The following is a 21,502-nucleotide window of genomic DNA, read 5'->3' on the forward strand; positions in this document are numbered from 1 at the left end:
TTCTTAATTGTCACGTGTTTTCCCAGCTAAACCAAAGCAGGGGTGGAGCAAAGTCCAAAGTTATCTCTCCTGGACCCCAGGACAGCCAGAAGGGAGTAGATGGACAGCTGGGATTGACCATCCCTGCAGTCTTCCCAACCATGAAGCTCTTATGGATGTTGCTTTGGGTTTCAAGCCTCTTCACCTTGACTGTACAGGAAGCCAGGTCTTGGGGAAAGCTATCTGTGTCACTGAGGGTTGTGGAGACTGAGGATGGGAGACCTAGCAACTATGGGACAAAAACATTTGGGTGTCTTGGGAAGTGGGGTCTTGGTTGAAGGCTAGGTGAGTGGGTCAGTGGCTTGGGTGAGGGAAGGAGGGAGCTCTGTAGCTGCAGGTCCTAAATCTCCCCCCTCCCACTTTGCCATAGGCTGCTGATCTTTTCACCCTCTGTGGTTCGCCTGGGTGTACCACTTTCAGTGGGACTGCAACTCCAGGGAGCTCCAAAGGGGCAGAAAGTCAATGGTATTGTCTTCCTGAGAAATCCATCAGGGCCTTCGGCGCATTGCTCTGAGGATGTGTCCTTTACCCTGGACTCTGACCATGACTATCAGCTACTTAGCCTTCCGGTAATTGCACCCCCAATTCCCTGCCCCCTTCAGACTCTCCCCAGTTGCTCCTCCTGTCATTTTGTGCTCCTCACCTAGTTGCTCTCTTCATTCTGTTTTTCTTTACATATCATTGACCTACTTGCCTCTGATTCTGACCCTGCATCTGTTTTTCTGCTCTTGGTCTCTCCCTTGGTCTTTGTGCCTCTCATTCTCACTTGGTCTTTTCATATCTCTGTCTCTTTCTAACTCTTCACTTTCTGCCTCTGATGCTGTCCTCATCTACTCTCAGGTCCCACTGGTCCACGTAGAGCGCTGTGGTCTCAAGAAGCTTTACACATCCCGTTCCGTGCAACTTGTGGCCAAAACATCATGGCTGAAATCAACTCTGTCTCGATCAACAGACACCCAGGGTGTCAACCTGTTATTTTCCTCACGTCGGGGTCACCTTTTTCTACAGACAGACCAGCCCGTTTACAACCCTGGCCAACGTGGTGAGGAGTCCACAGCTTCAATTCCTTCTCATGCAAAACCAAATTTATTGCATAGTTATACCATGTACAGAATAGACTTTCTTTGTAAAGGAAAAGGATGAGAAGGAAGAAAGAGAACTAGAACTCATGGAACTCCCTCCTTTGGCCTAACTGACACCTGTGTATCATTTCCTCTAGTCCGATTCCGAGTCTTTGCTCTGGATCAGAACATGAGACCATCCACGGATACCCTGACTGTTACTGTTCAGGTGAGTTCCTGGCTTCTAACTCCCCCACCATGACCCCTAATTTCTGACTTTCTATCTCTAGGTTTGTTCACTGAGTCCCTCTTCTCCTAGAACTCTCATGGCCTTCAAGTACGGAAGAATGAGGTGTTTTCTAGAAAATCCATTTTCCAAGATGGTTTTGTGATCCCTGACATCTCAGAGTGAGCTCTTTCTTGAACCCTTCCCATGCTGGAATACTCCTATATATATCCCTTAAATACCTTCTCACTTTCTACCCCTTCATCCACTCACATCACTCCAGACCCTAGAGATTCTGCTTGCTGCATAGCCCACTGTGACCTTCACAACTGCCCCCCCATCTTGTCTCCCAAATTCTTCCATCATATATAAGAACAGCGTTCTTTTTCCATTGGGCTCTTCTCTACCTGCTTAGACTGAGCTACCTCTCTATTCCTTCTCAGGCCTGGCACCTGGAGGATCTCAGCTCGATTCTCTGACAGCTTAGACTCCAACAGTAGTACTGAGTTTGAGGTGAAGAAATATGGTAAGAACTGGAGACTAGGGAGATAGTTTGCTAAGGGGAGAAAAGATTGGGGGTGGATAGTGGATCTGAGAGAGAAGGGGTGTTTTCATTGCTCTTTGACATTTTCTCCTCCCCTCTACTCTCACTTAGTTCTCCCCAACTTTGAGGTGAAGATCATACCTGAAGAGCCCTATGTGCTGATAGCTCCTGGTGTTGATGTGCATATCCAATTGAATGTGCAGGCCAAGTAATCCTTTCCCTTATTTCCACCCCTGTGTACTACTGCCAGTAACCCTTGCATCTCTCCTCACCTTCTCTTCCCCCTTCCTTAGGACTCTTACTTTTGCCCTATTTCCTCCCCGACCCCACCCTCCACCACCTTGGCTTCTTCTGCCAGGGGTCCTTCCAAATTCCCCTTGCCTCTAGGTATGTATATGGGAAGTCAGTGCAGGGCGTGGCTTATATTCGATTTGGAATCCTGGATGAGAGTGGTGAGAAGAAATTCCTTCGAGGACTGGAAAAGCAGTCCAAGGTGGGGCTCAGAAGTCATGAAAGGCATTTGGAGAGGGGAGGGTGATGGAGTAATAGGTGGAATTTTCACCACAGCTGTCTGCTCTCTCTTTTGATCTCCCCTCCTCAGTTGTCAGATGGCGCCTGTGGCATTACCCTTTCAGGAGCAGAGATCCAGAAGGCACTGGACATCTCTACGATGGACAATCTTCAGGGGCTTCGCCTCTATGTAGCAGCTGCTGTCATTGAATCTCCTGGTGGGTGACCCTAGACCTCTCATGCCTTTCCTCTGCACTCTGATCCCTTCTTTGGACATCCACACATAGTCTCTCCTCCTTCCCCAACCTGAGTACCTTCCCACCCATGAGTTTCTTCTAGAGAGGGAAGGATAAGGAGACAGCGATCCTTGTGTCTTTCTGTCTCCATCTCTGTCCCCTCTCTCTTTGTCTCTGCTTTTTTGCCCCTGACTTCTTCTATCTGTCTATTTCTATGGCCCCAGGGGGAGAACTCGAGGAAGCTGAACTTACCTCCTTGCGCTTTGTCTCATCTCCACTTGTGGTGGATCTCAGCAGCACCCAGCGATATTTTGTACCAGGGACCCCTTTCCTGCTACAGGTCATTCCTGGAGGATGTTAGAAAAGAGGATGGGGAGGGAGAGTAGAAGAGAGGTGGGGAGAGGCAGTACAGATAAGGGAGATGGGACAGCATTTTTCCTCTATTTCTTCTTCTCTGACTTCTCTTTGACCCACCCTCAGGGCTTGGTTCAGGATGTCTCTGGCTCTTCAGCCTCTGGGATCCCCATCAAAATTTCCACCAAATTTATCACCTCAGGAGTTAATTCTGATACCCAGGTTCTTAACCTCAACACAGATGAGAGGGGTCATCTCAGCGCCCCCATCAATATCCCCCAAGCCACCCAAGAGTTGCAGATCACGGTAAGATGGGAGGCAGACAGTCTAGGCAAGGCAGGCAAAAAGTGGGGACAGGAGAAAGGGGAGCCAAGAGCTGGATGTTTTCATCACTCAGGAGCAAGGTGGAGATTTGGGAGTTGAAGGAGCAGAGTGCTGAGTCCCTCTGACCTTTCACTTTATTGGTTCCTCCCAGGTATCTGCAGGATCCCCCTTCCCAGCAAAGGCCACCCTTAGTGTCCATTCTCTACGTTCTGGAGGCTCTGGGTTCTTGTCCATGGAATGGCTGGATTCCAGGCCTCCCCGTGTGGGACAGACATTCACTCTAAACCTTCGTGCTGTGAGAGCTGCTGGAGCTACTTTCTCCCATTACTACTACATGGTGAGGATAGACCAGTAAGAGCAGGATTGTTGGAGCAAAGATCAGGGCAGAAGTGGATAGTTGTTCCCAAGAGGTGGAGAGACAGTGAGGAAGACAGGAGGATAGAGAGGAAACTCCTTTCGTATCCTTTTGTCTCACCAACCACTCTGACACCCTCAGGTTCTGTCGCGTGGGGAGATCATATCCATGCAGCGAGTGTCAAGGGTGGCTGTGACCTCCATCTCTATCCCTGTAACCTTCCAACTTGTGCCTTCCTTCCGCGTTGTTGCCTTCTACTACCACAATGGTCTGCCAGTCGCCAACTCCTTGAAAGTGGATGTCCAAGTGGGGAATTGTGAGGGGAAGGTAATTGGTGGAGGGGAGGAGAGATGCGATGAGACAGAGGTGGAGAGAGAGAGGGAGAGAAGTGGGCTCAAGTTCAAAGAAAACTCAGAAGGTGTGAAAAACAGGAAGGGACTTCTTCCTCCCAGTAATATTGCCCTGCTTTGTTTTTCCTCTACTATCCCTAGCTGGAAATGAAAGTGGATGGGACAGAACTTCGACCTGGGGACCAGCTAAGACTGAATTTATACACAGATTCCTCAGCCACTGTAGCCCTGGGGGCTGTGGATACTGCCGTGTATGCAGCAGGTGGTCACAGGCACAGCCCTCTCCACATGAACAAGGTTGAGATCCTAGTCCCCAGACTCTCCTCTTCCTCATCTTTTTCTACTTTCCCCTGACTCTTTGGCCACTCTGTCCCTTCCTCCAACTCCCCCAAACCTCTCTCCATTTAGGAGTCCTATTTCAGTTCCCCGGTAGACTTCACCGTTTTCTGTGACCCTGTCCTCCCTATACTCAGTGCCCTTTTTTCTCACAGCAGCCCTTCTCTTTCTGCTTCTCCTGTTCCCCCTCTCACCAAGTCCCCTACTTCTCCCTTTCCCTCCCTCTTGGTTGACAATTCTCTCCATTGCTTTCCCTTCAGTCTCCATGTCCAAAAGCGTCTCCTGCCTTTCTTCACCTCAGGTTTTCACTGCCATGAACACGTATGACCTGGGCTGTGGCCCTGGGGGCGGGATCAATGCTCTCCAGGTTTTTGAGTCAGCCGGATTGATGTTTTCGGATGGACAGAGTTTCACCAAAGCCAGGAGCAGTAAGAAGAGAGTTTGGGGGTGTTGGGGGTTAAAGTGAGAGGATGGAGAGAGGTTAGGGAGGGAGAATGGAAGGGCTGGGAGTAGGAAGGTGAGAGAGTGTGAAATAGCACTGGTCTGGGAGTCATGAAACGCACCATTAATTCAATGTGTGACTGGCTTTCCTCTCTGTGTGCTTCCCTTTCCTTCTCTGTAAAACTAGGGAGTAGGAATGGATTATCTTTAAGGTCCTGTTCAAGGTTTGCTACTTTGTGGTTAAGGGGAAAGAATGGGAAGGAGAAAGGGAAGGGATAGGTGAGGGAAGGATGGAAACAGTTTTATATAAGGAAGGGAGGGGCAGGACATGGGATTCGTGTAACTAGACCTCCTTCCTTTGATCATCTGCTACTGTAGGTCTGAGATGCCCTAAGGAGCATAAAAGCCGGAAGAGAAGAGATGTGGATTTCCAGAAGGAGATTCTTCGGAAGAGTGAGTGATGAGGCTAGAGCCAGAACCTCAGGTGTGTCTGGTGTGCATGGGGGGCATTTCTAGTGAACAGTTTTGCACTGCCCACAGTGAATCAGTACGTTGGTCAAGCCAAGCGCTGCTGCAAGGATGGGATGACGCCATTGCCGATGCGCCGATCCTGCAAAGAGCGAGTGGCCAGGGTAAGAGAGCCCACCTGCCACGAGGCCTTCCTGTCCTGCTGCCAATTTGCTGACAATCTTCGTAAAAAGGCCCGCATCAGGGGCGGCACAGGGCTTGCCCGAGGTAACAGTTATGGACCATGGGTATGGCTGGAACCTTCCAGGTCAAGGATATCTGGGAATGCTGATGGGCTGGGGTGCCTAGGGCCTTGAATGTAAGCAGCCATACTTGTATCTTTTTCACTCATCCCAGCCCAGGACATGTGGGAGGAGGAGGAACTGCTTGTTGAAGATGATATCCTTGTCCGGAGTTATTTCCCCGAGAACTGGCTCTGGACCCTGTGCACGGTAGACAAAGTTAAAAAGTGAGGAGGCCAAGAAGACATTCCAGATTGCACCCCCAAAACTTCCACGCCCCTTGGGGACCCCAGCATCCAGCCCCCAGGTCTGATAGATTTTCTTTATGCTCTACCAACACAGGGTCTATGAGCTTGTGCCTGATTCCCTGACCACATGGGAGATCCACGCTGTGAGCCTTTCCCAGACAAAAGGTGGCCACAGTACTGCTACCCCTTCGTTCTTCTTTGCCTTCCCTCCCTTAATGCCATCTTAACATGGAGTCTTCTGTCCCTTAGGGTATCCTGGTTAGCTTGTGGTTTCCCAAGGAGTAGTTTCCAGGAAGGGAGGGGGAGATTCTGCTCATGGAAGCCAGGGGCTGCCCTGGAGAGTTAGCAGAGTCAGTGCCTTGGGGACCTCCTCCTAGGCTTCTTTGTTAGTTGTGGTGGGACAGCTTTTGTCCCTTCCTGTGCTTTTGCCAGCCTCTCCTGTGCCATACCCTACCTCATAGCTATTCTTTTTCTCTTTCCTTCTTAGTTTTTCTGCTCCCCTAAATGCCCCATAAGGGTATCATGCCTCCCTGTTCATCCACTCTCACTGAGCTGTGTCACTCTGTCTCTCAATCAGGTCTTTGTGTGGCTCAACCTGTCCAGGTTAGAGTTTTCCAAGAATTCCACTTACATCTTCGTCTTCCCTACTCTGTCCGAAGATTTGAGCAGATAGAGCTTCGACCTGTCATTTATAACTATTGGAATAAGAACTTGACTGTGAGATGATGTGGGGAGTGGGAGAAGCAAGTGAGGAACTGAGAGGAGGGGGCTACTTGGTCCCTAAAATTCTCTTCATTCCTCCCTCCTGTCTCTACCTGTCCCCACCAGGTGAATGTTCAGGTGTCTCCTGTTGAAGGGCTGTGCCTTGCTGGTGGTGGTGGCAGAGTGCTCACGGTGGAGGTGCCTGCTATCTCTGCACGGCCTGTCTCGTTTCCCGTGGTGCCCACGGCTGCTGCTGATGTGTCTCTTAAGGTCTTGGCCCAGGGACCTTTTGGAGATGCTGTGTCCAAGGTCCTGCATATCGAGGTGAGAGATGAGACCCTTGACCAATCCTCCAACCTTACCTACCTTTCAGATTCCTTTCTCAAACATATTCACAGTTCCCTTTCAGATCATACTCCCTAGTGTTCTTATGGGATGAGTTCCTAAAATCTTCCACCTGGCCCTCCAAATCCTAGGTCAGCAGCTCCTTTCCCTCCTTCCTGTGTGTTCCTCCACCCACCCCCAAAAGTTTCTGCAACCCAAACCCTGTAAACAGGGCTTGAAGGTAGTCTGAGACTTGAGAGATGGATTAGGCATTTTCTCCTTGGTTTTTGTTCACCTGACAGAGGGAAGGAGCTGTCCAGATAAAGGAGTATACTTACAAGCTGAACCCCCTTGGTGAGTGATCCCCCAGACTCCTACTCCCTATGGTTCTTTCCTCACTTCTTGGTTCTCTAGTAATTTCCATCTCAACTTAGAGTACATATATATGAGGAGTAAGATTTGAGGGGGAATATTAAAGAATCTCCAGGGATGGAGGAATAGGATATGTTCTTTCCCAGATCCCTGACCCCCTCTTTCTCTTTAGACTTCCGTGCCCGTACCTTTGATATTCCTGGGGAGACCCCATCCAATGCTATCCCCGATGGAGACTTCAGTAGTGTTGTTCGAGTTACAGGTAGTTGTTTCTACTGATTCCAGATCCCTAGGTTGCCTGACCCCTAGTTTTTCCCCAGTAACCCTAATCCATTTTGTTCCTCCAGTGACCTTACTCTGATCCTTTCTGATCTTTTGGCCTCTGAATCCCCCAGTAATCTCCTGACCTTTCTGCCCTTCCAGTCTTTCAACTTGAAGACCTCAGTCATGGATTCTTTTCTCTTTTGTCCCATGCAGCATCTGAGCCCATGAACACCATGGGCTCTGAGGGGGCCCTGTCCCCAGGAGGGCTGGGGTCTTTACTGAGGGTGCCCCATGGTTGTGCAGAACAAACCATGATCACTCTGTCCCCTACACTTGCTGCTTCCCGCTATCTGGACAAGACTGAGCAATGGGGAAAGCTACCTCCTGAGATGAAGGACCATGCAGTGGATCTCATCCAGAAAGGTGTGAAGCAGAAGTGTGGGGAAGGGAAAGAAGTGGGTAAAGGTGAAGGTCAGGGAATTTGGGGGAGCGCAACGTAAGGAGAAAAGGGGTGGGATGGTTGGAGACAACTAGAGAACCAGAAAACAGTGTTGGGGGGTTGGAGGGTAAGAAGAGACAGGTGGTGGAAAGGAAAGCAGCAACTCTTTTCTGTTGCCTAAGGCTATGCCCGTATCCTGCAGTTCAGGAAAAGAGATGGCTCCTATGGGGCTTGGTTGCACCGGGACAGCAGCACTTGGTGAGATAGATCACCAGGAGAGATGCAATGAGTAAAGGGTGGGGGGAGATGCGGGCAGTTCCACAGGGTCTCCCAGGGGGTTGGGGGGGCTGGGAAAAATGGGTTGAGGACCAAAAGTTGGGAAATTGTGCTGACTCCTACCTTCCTTTCTCCCAGGCTCACGGCCTTTGTCCTAAAAGTGCTCAGCATAGCCCAGGAGCAGGTGGGTGGCTCTGTGGAAGGTCTGAGGGAGACGGTGCAGTGGCTTCTGACAAAGCAGCTTGGGGATGGCTCTTTTCAAGACCTCTGTCCAGTCATCCACAGGGATATGCAGGTGCTGGGGGTCAGGGGTGAAGGTGAGAGGGAGCTATGGACTGTCAAGTCTGCAGGTGGGGAAGGACATGGAAGCCTCTTCCCCACCCCTGATGCTGTGATGTCTTATGATTTCCTTTGTTTTTTTCCTTCCAGGGTGGCCTGGTGGGACCAGATGAGTCTGTGGCCCTAACTGCCTTTGTGGTTGTAGCCCTCCAGCATAGCTTGCCTGCCTTCCAGACCTCTGAGGATGATCCCAACAAGGAGAGAATCAAAGAGCAGCTGCAGAGAGTGGTAAATGTGGTGCTCATCTTCCCTGTCCCCAAACGCTTTCCTGAAAATCCAACTTCCCTTGGGGAACCAGGAATTCAAAGAGCCTTCTTACCTCCTAGAAAGCCTCCATCTCTAGTGCAGACTCATTCCTGGTGGGAAAGGTAGCTGCTGGGCTCCTGGGATCTCATGCAGCTGCCATCACAGCCTATGCCCTGACCCTGACTGAGGCCCCCAAAGATGACCAGGATCTTGCCCATAACAACATTATGGCCATGGCCCAAGGAAAAGGAGGTGAGTATCCAAGGACCCAGTGAAGACCCTGTGAGCTAGTTGATGAGTCTGGGCTCTTGTGCTTGAGGGAAGGAAATAAGCACCTACTGGGTGCCAGGCACTGTGCTACATGCTTTACAAATAACCTCTAGTTTGGTCCTCACAACATCCCTCTGGGATGGGTCTTATTATTCCCCTCTTTTTTTATTTTTGAAAAAAATGTTTGTTTCTTAATAATTAATTTATTTTTTTTTAGTTTTCAATAACCACATCCATAAGTCTTAGATTTTCTCCTTCTCCCTCCCTGAGATGGTGGGCAATCTTGTATGGGTTCTATGTGTACATTCTTATTAAACACACTTTTACCTTAGTTATTTTACAGAGAAGAATTAAAATGAATGGGAGAAACCATGAGAAAAACCAAACCAAACCAAACCAAAACCTAACAGAAGAGAAGATAGTCTGCTTCCTTCTGCATTCTGATTACATAGTTCTTTTTCTGGATGTGAATGACCTTTTGTCACAAGAGTCCTTTGGAAATATTTTAGGTCCTTACATTGCTGTGAAGGGCTAAATCTTTTATAAACAGTCCTTGCACACTGTGGATGTTACTGTGTACAATGCTCTCCTGCTTCTTCTTCATTTCACTCAGCATCAGTCTGTTATTCCCATCTTAGAGATGAGGAAACTGAAGCAGGTAGAGGCTAAGTGACTTGCATTTGTTATAGTAGTATGTGTCTGAGGCTAAATTAGAACTCAGGTCTCCCCAACTCCAGGTCCAGTGCTCTATCCATTGTACCACCAGCTGCCTAGAAAAGTGAGTTCAGTGGGAAAGGATTGAAAGGTTTGTGGCAGGAGAAGCCCAGGCTGGGAAGGAGTCAGGATGTAGTGGAGGACAGAAGAATTCCTGAAGGGCCACACTTCAGAAATACGAAAGGAAGGAACCAGGCTGTAGGCTCTGAAGGAATTCAGAAGAATATCAGGTCACTCTGGGGAGAAAAGAGTACAACCCAAAAACTGAAGAAGAATTCAAGGATCAGGAGACATAAGCTTTGTGATGGCATTTCCAACTCTGTGACTATTTCTGTTTCTATCTCTTTTCTCCCCCTCTCTGCTTTTGTGTTGCCTGCACCTCCCAGATGAACTGTACTGGGGTCCAGCTGCTGGGTCTCAAAATGTTATCTCACCGACTCCTGCTGCCAAGGAAGACCCCTCAAAGCTCACTCCCCTGGCTCCTGCACTGTGGGTGGAAACAACTGCATACGTATTGCTGCACCTCCTGCTGCGAGAGGGGAAGGCTGAGCTGGCTGATCAGGCTGCAAACTGGTTAACCCACCAGGCGAGCTTCCAAGGGGGATTCCGCAGTACCCAGGTATAGGGGACTGAGTCCAGGGTCCTGGGGAGTGGTAGGGGAGGGAGGCAGGGTGGAAGGTTTTCTCCCTAAGTTCTAGGCTGGAGAATAATATGAGTTTTTTTCCAGGACACAGTAGTTGCCCTGGATGCCCTGTCTGAGTACTGGATTGCCAGTCATACGACCACAGAGACCACACTCAATGTGACCCTGAGCAGTCAGGGTCGACAGGGAACTAAGAGCAGCGTCATCCAGTTAAACAACCATCAAACTTCAGGGGTAGAAGACGATCTGCAGGTGATAAGCCCTTGGATTGGTAGCTGAGGCTGTTGGGGACTAGGGCCTCAAAAGTGAGCCTAGAGATACTGATTCCCATCTGTCCTGTCTCTTCCCCACTTGTTCTGCCTCTGAGCTGAGAGGGCTTTGCTGCTACTAGGAAGGGTAGGTGGGGAGAGGCGCCCTTACATAGCTCCCATTCTCTTCTCCCTCTGCCCCATTTTCTAGATGTCCCTGTTTTCCTTTCCTCCTATCCTCTTCCTGTGTCTTAGCTAATTTCTCTACCACTGAAGAGGGAACGGGTTGGGGAGTGGGCAGACAGCTTTTGTTTGTTTTCTCTTTTCACATGTTTCTCTCTTCCTACTCTCCAACAGTTCCCCTTGGACAGCAAGATCACTGTCAAGGTCGGGGGAAATGGCAAAGGAACCTTAAAGGTGAGAATTGGAGAGGCTCCTGTCACCACAAGGTGGGAGAAGAGGCCTGGGCAGAGGTGATAGTTTGGCCAGGGAGATGAGCCATGGTTCAGAGAATCAGAGTTGAGACTTACTCTTGTGGTTGTATTCCCTGCACTGAGCCAGTGCTGGCACATTTGAAGTGCTTAATAAATACTTGTTGATAAGGCAGAGAGGGAATTTCTGTTTATCCAGAACGGGACAGGATATCAAAGACCTCTCAGTGCAGTGGAAACACTGCATCTTAGAGCTGACATCATGTAGTTTAACCAGCTGTATCACAGAGAAGTCCTATGGTGTGAGCTGAGTGGGAGAGGCTGGTAGGTGTGGCTATATATAAGATAAAGAGTAGGGATAGAATGATCCAGATTTTCTTCTTTTCCCCCAAATAAAATCAAAACCAAATCCCTTCTTCCTCCCCAAGATTCTACGTAAATTCAACATCCTGGAGGAGAAAAACACAACTTGTAAGGACTTCAAGCTGGAAGTGAAAGTCACAGGCTCTGTCCAGTATGCAGGTGAATGCAGGGTGGGAGGGGGTGTGTACATTTGGGTCCCTGAGGGAAGTGGGGGCTGGGAAGGAAGACACCTGGATGCCTTCTCATATCCATATTTCAATGCTAGCATCATCCAATGATGACTATGAATACTATGAGGAGGAGCCCCAAGTTGGAGATGACCCAAGTCCCTTGGTGTCCCCTGTGACACCCCTGCAGCTATTTGAGGGACGTCGGAACCGCAGGAAACGGGAAGTGCCCAAGGCAGGAGATGAGAAGGAGGAGAAGGTGCATTATGAAGTATGCATCTGGTGAGTGCTTGTAGGCTGGAGTGAGGGCTGTCACCTGAAGGAGGTGAGAAGTTCCTGTTGGAGTGGGTGAGGAGTGACACCAGGGAGTGAATGAGCAGATGCCTGCACCCCAGGGTGATAAAGAGGGGAGCAGGCAGAGTCTCAGTGGGGATGGGAGAGGATGTTGAGACACGAGTTGAGCCATGGACAGGGTGTTCAGCATTGAATGGTGGGCAGGAGAGTACTTGAGGGTCAGTAGAAACTGAAGTCATCCAAAGTATGTCTTCTCAAAGGCGAAGTGATGGGATCAGATTCCCTGGAATGGCTATTGTAGACATCACCTTGCTGAGTGGATTTCGTGCCCTGCAGACTGACCTAGAAAAGGTATGATTATCCTTCTCCTTCCCAGTTGGGTCACAATTATCTTGTTATCTCTGGAGTCATAGGTTCTGGACCTATGATTCAAATCCTGTTGCTGACACATACCTGCATGACTTTGACCTATTGATTTAAATTCCCTGTGCCTCATCTATAAAATGAGGGGATTGAAGAAAGATGGTCCCTGAGCAGCCTTTCAGCTCTTTGACCTATGATCCTACATTCTGTGACCTTCCAGTTGCCTTCAGGAACCCAAGAGTTTGGGCTTCCTCCTATCTGTCCAGACTCAGCCATCTGGGTTCCCACAGTGATTCAGTTATTCCTGTCCAGGTGAGGCAGTCATGCTGGCTCCTCTCCTTGTTCCCCTTTGTCCTTCAGTGGCTGTGCTCCTTTTGGTGGAAGCTCTCTGGTGTGTCCTTGACCTCAGTTTTTTCTCCCTAGTTGACATCACTCTCAGATCGTTATGTGAGTCACTTTGAGACCCAGGGACCCCACGTCCTGCTGTACTTTGACTCGGTGAGTGTGTGTGTGTGTCAGTGTGCGTGTGTATATGTGTCCATTGGGGGATACACAGGGAATCTAGCAGCCTCTGCTCCATGCAGTCCAGTGTTGTACTAAGCATCTGAGGAATACAAAGACACAGAACCTCCTCTCAGAAAACTGACAGTTTAGTTAGAGATATATCAATATATTTCTTTATGTATCATAAGTTAGCGAGATATAATTATAACTGGGCCCTCACTGTGGCAAGGCAATCCTTCTATACGTCCTGAACTCATTGACTAACCTCCTCACCATAGCTGCTTTTCCAGATCCTTTCTTCTCTCCCCAGACTGTCCAAAGTTCCCCTTCCCCCACCCTCTCATCGAGAATCATTCCTCATATTTCACTGAAAAAACTGAGATCATTCCAGGGACCTTCCCTCTTCTTCCCTCACGTTACTCTGACCTCATCATTCACGTGAAACTTCTCTTTTCAGAATTACCAGTGATCTCTTAATTGCCAGATCTAATGACCTTTTCTTCATTGTCATTCTCCTTGGCTTCTCTGCAGCTTCTGATGCTGTCAGTCTCCATCTTCTCCTTATACTCTCTTTTCTCTAAGTTTTTGGGACTTCATTCTCCCTTGATTTTCCTCTTATCTGTCTGACCACTCCTTCTTGTCCCCTTTGCTGGATCTTCATCCAGTTCAGGTATGCTCACCATGGTGGTCACCCAAAGGCTCTCTCCTGGGCCCTCTTCTCCCTCTGTTCTCTTTCCTTTGGTGCTCCCCTTAGCTCCCATGGCTTCAATTATCATCTCTCTGCAGATGACTCTCGGATCCACTTGTCCAGCCCAACCTCTCTCAAGTTTCACATCTCCAGCTGTCCATTAGACATGTGATACTGGATACTTCAGAGACATTTTGCTTTTGTAATATTTCCTGTATGATTCCCCCTAATCTCTGGTGACACTGCTACTACCATAGGGCAAGCCCTCATCACCTCCTGCCTGGACTGGTGCAGTAGCCTGCTCATGGGTCTGCCAGTCTTAAGTCTCTTTCCTTCTCAATCCATCCTCCATTCAGCTGTCAAATCACTTACTAAAGTGCAGGTCTGACTACATTACCTCTCTACTTACTGAACTCCAGTGGCTCCCTATTACCTCCAGCACCAATTCTAAAATTTTCTGTTTGACGTTAAGAGCTATTTATAACCTAGCCTCTCCCCTACCTTTCCAGTCTTCTTATGCTTTACATCCTTTCTCTCTCTCTCCATCTGAGGTCCACTGACACTGACCTCCTTGCTGTTCCTTGAACAAGTCACTCCATCTTCTAGCATCTTCACTGGCTGTCACCAAGGCATGGAATGCTCACTCTATGCATCTCTACCTCCTTGTTTCCTTGTTGTTAAGTTTTAGTTGTGTTGGACTTTTAATGACCCCATTTTTATGGGGTTTTCTTGGCAAGGATACTGGAGTGGTTTGCCATTTCCTTCTCTAGGGCCCCCATTTTATAGCTGAAGAAACTGAGGCAAATAGAGGTTAAGTGTCTTGACCAAGGTCACACAGCTAAGAAGTGTTTGAGGTCGGGTTTGAATTCAGGTCCCCTTGACTCCAGGCCTAACATGCTACCCATTCTGCCACGTAGCTGCTCTTCTTGTTTCCTGGGCTTCCTTCAAATCCCAGGTGAAATCCCACCTTCTACAGGAAGGCTTTCCCAATTCCCTTAAATTCTAACATCTTCCCAGTGAGATTATGTCCAACGTGTCTTGTATATAATTTGCACATAGTCGTTTGCACATTGTCTGCCTCATTAGACTGTGTTCCCTGTGTGAAGGGACTCTATTTTTGCTTTCTTTATGTCCCCCGTATTTAGCACAGTTCTTGCCACATAGTAGGTGCTTAATAAATGTTAGTTGACTGACATGAAACAATATAAGATAGCATATAACTTAAATTTTGTGGTTACAATTGTTATGAGCACTTCAAAGTTAATAAGGCCTTTTGTTTCAATCAAAAATTTAACCAAAGGAAAAAGCCAGACAATTCAAATCACACAGAACAAAGAACTGATGAGTTTATAAAGTACTGAGAAGTAAGCCTTTTGTAAATCCAGCCTAAGAATAGGTTGGTTGACTGAAAGTCAGCACTGAAAATGTACATTCATCTGTCCACTTATGAAACTTTTATTAAGTCTCTATTGTATGCTGAGTACTCTGTTAGTTCTTGAGAGAGTTAGAAAGTTTAAATTTAAAAAAAATTCAAATTTGCATGCTTTAAGATTTATAAGCACCTTCCCCCCACCAGAACTGTGAGGTATGTAGGACAAGTTGGGTTATTCCTCTTTTGCAGAGGGGGAAACTGAGATGTAGAGAGGGAAATGACTTGTCCTGTCTGTAGAGAGGGAAATGACTTGTCCCGTCTCCTCCCTTCATGTGCAGTGCTTTTTACATGAGACCCTGATTCCTTTCACAGAGCTTATAGTAGTTTAAAGACAATGGAAAGGCATGGATGAAACTGGTGGACACCTTATTCATTCTCATTCCTTTCCTGAACTCCATCTCCCAAGTTGTGGTTGAGTCTGCTTTATCTTCCCTTTCTTGTCCCAGAAATTCCTCTCTTGGTCATGAAGGGTATCCTCCACAGACCTTGACGATACCTGCCTCCCTTGTTCTTCTCTTTGAGGTCCCTATGTGGGATTCTTAATTTGACAAAATCAAGAGACCAGGATGAGAAAATACATCTTTTTTTTTTTTTTTTTAACTAATCTCTGACTGAAATATCGCATTTCCTTTGATCTTCTAAAAATGGTATTCTGGAAAGAATCTCTATGCTATACCAGACTGCCAAAGGGGTCTGGGATGCAGAAAAGACAAAGAGCTCCTTCTGTGACTGCTTCTGGAAGCTCTGCCCTCATGTGCAACGATTTCTCTCTGTCTCAGTCATTTGCTTGAAACTCACTAACATAAGCTAAACTTAAATCTGCCTCTGCCTATAAGTGAAAGTGGGCTTTTTCACCTGAGTTCCAACAGGCATCTTGGTCTAGCAAAGAGATTACAGAAATATGTCCCCTAGATCATACACCATAACCAGGTGGGATTTATACCAGGACTGGTTCAGTATTAGGAAAATTATCAGCATAATTGATCATATCAGTAGCAAATCCAGCAGGAAACATATGGTTATCTAATAGATGCAGAGAAAGCTTTTGGTAAAATAAAATACCCATTCCTATCAAAAGCACTAGAGAGCATAGGAATAAGTGGAGCTTTCATTAACATAAGTAGTATCTATAATACCATCAGCAAGCATTATATGTAATAGGGATAAGCTAGAAGCCTTCCCAGTAAGATCAGGGGCAAAACAAAGATGCTTCTTATGACTATTGTAGTAGAAATGTTAGCCTTAGCAATAAGAGAAGAAAAAGAAATTGAAAAAATTAGAATAGGTAATGAGGAACCAATGATATGATGGTATACTTAGAGAATCCTAGAGAAAAAAGTAAAAAAAAAACCTACTTGATCTAATTAACAACTTTAGCCAAATTATAGCATAGATAATAAGGGTAGAGCTTCCAGAAAAGCAGCCATATTACCTTTTCTGTGTCCCAGACCCCTTTGACAGTGTGAACCTCCCTCCACTTGATATTGCCATTTTCACACAAAGAGAAATCCTCTGGCAGCTTTTGGTATTACAGTATTTTGAACACACAGCAATAAGACAGACTAAGGGAAGTCATTGCATCACATGATATGATGAAAGCAGATGAATCTGGTGGCAGGACTGGAAAGGAGAAAGCCTGGAAGCAAGGAGATCAGTTAGGAGGCTTTTTAAGAAAGTAGGCCTGAGAGGATGAGGGCTTGACTAGTAGAGCAGCAGTGAGCATGAGGGGTAAAGACAGACAGGGGAGATGTTTTGAAGGAAAATATTAATGGGCAACTGTTAGGGGTGATGAAAAGGAATCACATACATCTCCTAAGCTGGTCACTAGGGAGTACAGTGGATAGAGCCCTGGGGCTGGAATCAAGACAACCCAAGTTCAAGTCTGGCCTCAGATACTTATTGCCTGTGTGACCCTGGACGAGTCATTTAACCTCTGTTTCCCTCAGTTCCTTCAACTGTAAAATGGGCACAATGACAGTACCTACCTTTCAGGGTTGTTGTGAGGATCAAATGAGATAATATTTATAAAGGCTTTTTCTTAGCTTGGCACATAGTAGGTGCTATACAAATGCTTATTCCTTTTCCCTGTAGGTTTTGAGCCTACTAACTTGAAAAGTGATGGTGCCACTGGTAGTGACAGGGAAATCAGGAAGGGGAGTTGGTTTAGAAGGAAAGACAATTCAGTTTAGATGTGTTGACTCCCCCCCCCCAATACTTCTAGGATCAAGTAAAACTTCATTTGGCATTCCTAGCCCTTCATTTCCTGGGCTTTTCTTCTCTTTCTAATAATTTTCTTACACACTGATCCCCTCCACAGTTTCTGTGATCCAGGCATATGGGCCTCCATTGGTGCTGTTCCCACGTGATGCTCCATTTCCCTCTATCAGGCCTTTTCAAGTAGCTGTTGTCTTAGACCAAACACCACCTTGTGCAGGAAGCCTTTCCTGGCCCCTCAGCTGCTCATATCTTCCTCTGTAAGGTCATCTTCCATCTACCCACCATCATAAATTTGTAGCAGGAAGACGTCTCCAAAGTTTATTGTAGTCCATCTTTTTATATTACAGATGAGGAACTTGAAACCAAGGGAAATGACATGACTGTCCCAGGTTTATATAGGTAGTAATTAAGAGATTTGACCCCGGGTCCTCTGATACCAAATTGAATGCTTTTCCTATTACATGACACTGTCTCTGGATTAGAGTAACAGACCAAAATGAAGAGGGATCAGAGAGCAAGGGAGATAATGGAGAACGCTAGCAAGAGAGGCAGTAGATTGGGGGGCAGGGATGATCTCAATAGCAATTTGAGCATCCTTGCTCTGTGACTCCAGGTTTCCGCATCTCGGGATTGTGTGGGCTTTGAGGCTGTGCAGGAGGTGCCTGTGGGGTTGGTGCAGCCAGCGAGTGCTGTTCTGTATAACTACTATGAGCCTGGTGAGTGGAGAGAAGGAGCATGGGAGAAGCTGGGCCTCTGCCCATGGAGGGGCAGGATCCAAGATGGGATAGTACAAGAACCTTGGGCACTCTGGAAAAGCATAGGATTATTTGGATTTCTAGACTGATTTGGGGATGGAAAGGGAGCCCTAAACCTGAGGTCTCCCCTTTTTCCTTGTTGTTGTGCCATGGACTTTCCTCCTCTCCTTCATGGAGAAGTAGGAGGGGAAATGGAAAGACAGGTTTGTGCCTGTCTGTGACTGCTTGATCCTCACCACAGGGGAGAAATGTCTTGTGTTCTATGGGGCCCCGAGTAAGAGTAAACTTCTCTCTACACTATGCTCTGGGGATGTGTGCCAGTGTGCAGAAGGTGAGTTATAAGCAATAATGGATGGGTGAGGAATGGCTCCAGGGGAGATATGATACATACTTTTTGGATCTTGAAGGCACCAGAGAGAGACACAGACAGAAATGGAGTCATAACCTTCATTTCTGTATCTCTGTTCTCTCCTCCTCCTCCACAAAGGGAGAAAACAAGAAAAATAAAGGTGTTACAAACATAAAATTAAGCAAAGCAAATTTCTGCTTTGGCCATATAAAAAAAAACCCCAAACCAAAGTAAGAAAAGTCTCCATCTTTATTTTGAGTGCATGTTTCATCTTGAGTTCTTTGAAATTGTGGTTGGTCATGCACATACATTTTTTTCTTTCTCTCTCTTTCTTTCCCCATTACACCTTTTATTTTCCCCTTTCTTAGGAAAATGTCCTAAAAAATACCGAATCACCGACATAGAGAAAATGGAGGAAGAGGTCAGGATGAACTATGCCTGCTATGATCCACGTGTGCATTATGGTGAGTTGAAAACCCTCAGGTTCTTGCCTTTTCCTTGAGGGCTCCAGGAATCCTAAGTCCTCCAGTTTTCCAACTTTTTCTAGGCACCTCCTACCCAACAAGCTTTTGACTTAGCATTCAACTATATCAAGTCTAATTCTCTCAACCCCTGGGGTAACCTCTGCTCCCTTCTTCCCAATAATAGGTTTCCAAGTTGAGGTTCTTCGGGCAGAGGACAAAGCTGCCTTCCGAGTCTTTGAAACCAGGATCACCCATGTTCTGCACTACAGTACTGACAGGGGCTGCAAAAACTGGGCAGGGGTAGCTGGCAAATGGAGGGATGGATGGAGGGGATACCCTCTAATGTCTTCTTTTTTTCCTGTCATTCCCCTAGCTCAGGATGTCAAAGCCCGTATTGGTAAGACTCGAAACTTCCTGGTTCGAATCTCATGTCGCCTGCAGTTGGAGCCTGGGAAGAAATACTTGATCATGGGGTTTGATGGAGTCACCTTTGACATTAAGGAACAGTGAGTTATCTGTGACCCAGAGAGACCCAGTCCTTGGCTTTTCTTCCTCCTTCCCTCAGAGGACCCAAGCCCTTCCTTTCCCAGGGGACTCAGGGACTCAGGCCTTTCATCCCTCTCAGGCTCACATCCCTTACTACCTCTTTTCTACACAGGCCTCAGTATTTGTTGGACTCCATGACTTGGATTGAAGAGATACCTTCTGAGAAGAACTGCCAGGCCTTGCGATATCGGTCGGCTTGTGCCAACCTCAATGAATTCCTCCAGAAATATGAAACACAGGGATGTCAGGTTTAGGGGGTGATATCCTCTTCCTCCCCTCCTCTACCTCCATGGAATTTCCTCACTCCAGGTACCCTAAATCTAGTTCTTCACACTTATGCTCTGTCATTTCTTCTTTCTGAAAGGGAGGTGTAATTCCTTCAGGACCACCCTCTTGACTTCCTCTTTCCCTCCTATCCTCATCTCCCAAACTGGAAACCAGGACAGAGAAGAGCTTAATAAAAATTTGTTTGATGATCAAGTCAGTGGTATTTGTCTTATTTGTGACCCTTGTGACTTTCTTTGCACCACTTCTCTTGGACATATGACTTCTACATTTATGACCATTGTATTGCACTTTCACTTCTCCTACCCTTTTCTCTTACCAGTTACTGTGACCCCTTCTAGCTTCTCTCATACTAAATTCTTCATTCCTTTGACCTTTTAACAACTTCTGACACTTAGGCCTCCTGCCACACCCTCTCACCTCTCCTAGTCTTCTGCGTACTTAGTATTCACCCAACTGCACATCCTTACATCCAGTGACATGTCTGTCATAACTTTGGAATCGATCCCATTGGGAACCTATTTCTCTCAGCATCATATTTCCCGTTTCATGGCAACAAATTCCTGCATTCCCTTCGTTCTTTCCCTGCTCCATTTGCTTGAATTGTTGTTCACCATCTTGTCCTCTTTCCTATTAGTCTTTATTCCCTCCCTTCTCTCTTCCTTATGACCTCTGCTTCCCCTGGCCCTGGCTCTGCATTTCCCTCTGCGCCTCTCTTTTCTCTGACATTCCATCTCTTGCTTTGTTCTCTCTCACATCTTCCATTGGTACATGTAACATAATACAGTGAATACCAACCCATTGTTGGCTGTGCATTCTGTGAAGTATTGGGAAAATAATTGATTAAAAAATAGTGCAGCCTTTTACATAAATGATCTCACTTGAGCCTTACAATAACACTGTGAAATAAATATTATCTCCATTTTACAGATGGAGAAACTGAGGCTCAGAGTGGTTGTGAGTTGTTTCCCAAGTCCAATATTCTGCCCACTATGCCACTCTGCCTCCATGTTAAAAACCAAGGCTGGATAAGGAGGCATGTGGTTAGGATTACCCAGACTTTGTTTCTGCCATTAAGGTAGTACAGTATAATGAAAAGATTACTAATTTTGGAGACAAAGGACCCAGGTTCAAACTTTCATTTTGTTATGACCGTGGGCAAATCATTTAAATTTCTCTGCTCCACAGCTTCTTCACTTGTAGGACTGGGAGGGAGGGGGGGGATGTGTCAGATTAGTAAGCTCTAAGGTCCCTCCTGTCCCTAAATCTTACGCTCCCTACACACCACCTCTGTCCTCATTGGTGCCTGCAGTTTTTAACAGCATGAAATACTAATATAAATGACCATTTCTTTTAATATGGGAATTTCCTTTACAAGACTTCATATTGTAATGAATTTTGTATTTTTTGTCTTTTCAGTGGGTGGAGGAGGGAAGAGAAGGGGGCTAGAGAATTTGGAACTGAAAATACAATAAAATTTGAAAAACAAAAACAACAGTCATGACACAAATAGGAATCTCATTTATTTAATGGGACTCCAAGTCTTGGATTCAAATTGTAGGACTTTTCATAGTAATTTAACTACTTTGCCTCAGTTGGCCCTCAATTCAAGAACTAGGAACGTCTGAAATTAAGTTGGCCTTGATATTCAGTTGCTTACCATGCTATTCACCCTGGAAAAGAATGTCACTGAGATGGTAAAATATGTAATTGAGAAAGAAGTAATTCCTAAAGTAACAGAAATAATTGTCAGCCACATTCAATAAATACCTTGAGTTTAGTTTTTGTTAAGCCCATGGTTTGAAAGAAAACCACACTGAGGAATGAAACCATTATTCAAAAAAAAGACTGAAATGGCAAAAAAAAAAAAAAAAGGATATCCATCTATGCTGTTCAATTTTTTCAATCCTGTTCAACTCTTCATGACCCCATTTGGGATTTTCCTGGCAAAGAAACTGGAGTGGTTTGCCATTTCTTTTTCCAGCTCATTTTACAGATGAGGAAACTGAGGCAAAGAAGGTTAAGTCACTTGCC

The 21,502-nt window shown here is 46.5% G+C and overlaps 1 protein-coding gene across 2 annotated transcripts; it reads left to right on the forward strand.

Annotated features, from left to right (window-relative positions):
- Positions 1-62: 62 nt before the first annotated feature.
- On the forward strand, positions 63-19,663 carry LOC140522241 (complement C4-B-like). Of its 2 annotated transcripts, XM_072637449.1 has the most exons (41): positions 63-205; positions 410-608; positions 880-1,081; positions 1,259-1,329; positions 1,420-1,508; positions 1,770-1,852; positions 1,982-2,078; positions 2,258-2,363; positions 2,472-2,598; positions 2,841-2,956; positions 3,097-3,276; positions 3,446-3,631; positions 3,791-3,976; positions 4,141-4,296; positions 4,637-4,763; positions 5,155-5,229; positions 5,317-5,511; positions 5,641-5,752; positions 5,868-5,938; positions 6,351-6,490; positions 6,602-6,799; positions 7,102-7,153; positions 7,344-7,433; positions 7,649-7,858; positions 8,057-8,132; positions 8,289-8,445; positions 8,580-8,717; positions 8,816-8,987; positions 10,106-10,338; positions 10,447-10,614; positions 10,968-11,027; positions 11,470-11,563; positions 11,670-11,853; positions 12,126-12,216; positions 12,652-12,726; positions 17,683-17,785; positions 18,066-18,155; positions 18,542-18,637; positions 18,822-18,905; positions 19,011-19,143; positions 19,296-19,663. In XM_072637449.1, exons 1-41 carry the CDS (start codon positions 141-143, stop codon positions 19,435-19,437), a joined length of 5,229 nt encoding a protein of 1,742 aa, XP_072493550.1. In that variant the 5' UTR covers positions 63-140; the 3' UTR covers positions 19,438-19,663. The 2 variants fall into 2 exon arrangements, with proteins under 2 accessions (XP_072493550.1, XP_072493549.1); XM_072637448.1 differs by lacking the exon at positions 18,066-18,155 and having other exon boundaries at positions 64-205.
- Positions 19,664-21,502: the final 1,839 nt, after the last annotated feature.

The sequence above is a fragment of the Notamacropus eugenii genome, chromosome 2 (genome assembly GCF_028372415.1).
Source record: "Notamacropus eugenii isolate mMacEug1 chromosome 2, mMacEug1.pri_v2, whole genome shotgun sequence".
Lineage (NCBI taxonomy): Eukaryota > Metazoa > Chordata > Mammalia > Diprotodontia > Macropodidae > Notamacropus > Notamacropus eugenii.

Coding starts and splice junctions, on each gene's coding strand:
- LOC140522241 (XM_072637449.1), top strand. CDS start 141: ATGAAGCTCTTATGGATGTTGCTTTGGGTTTCAAGCCTCTTCACCTTG. Junction 5,753..5,867: donor ACGGTAGACAAAGTTAAAAA/GTGAGGAGGCCA, acceptor CTACCAACACAG/GGTCTATGAGCTTGTGCCTG. Junction 18,156..18,541: donor TGTGTGCCAGTGTGCAGAAG/GTGAGTTATAAG, acceptor CCCCTTTCTTAG/GAAAATGTCCTAAAAAATAC.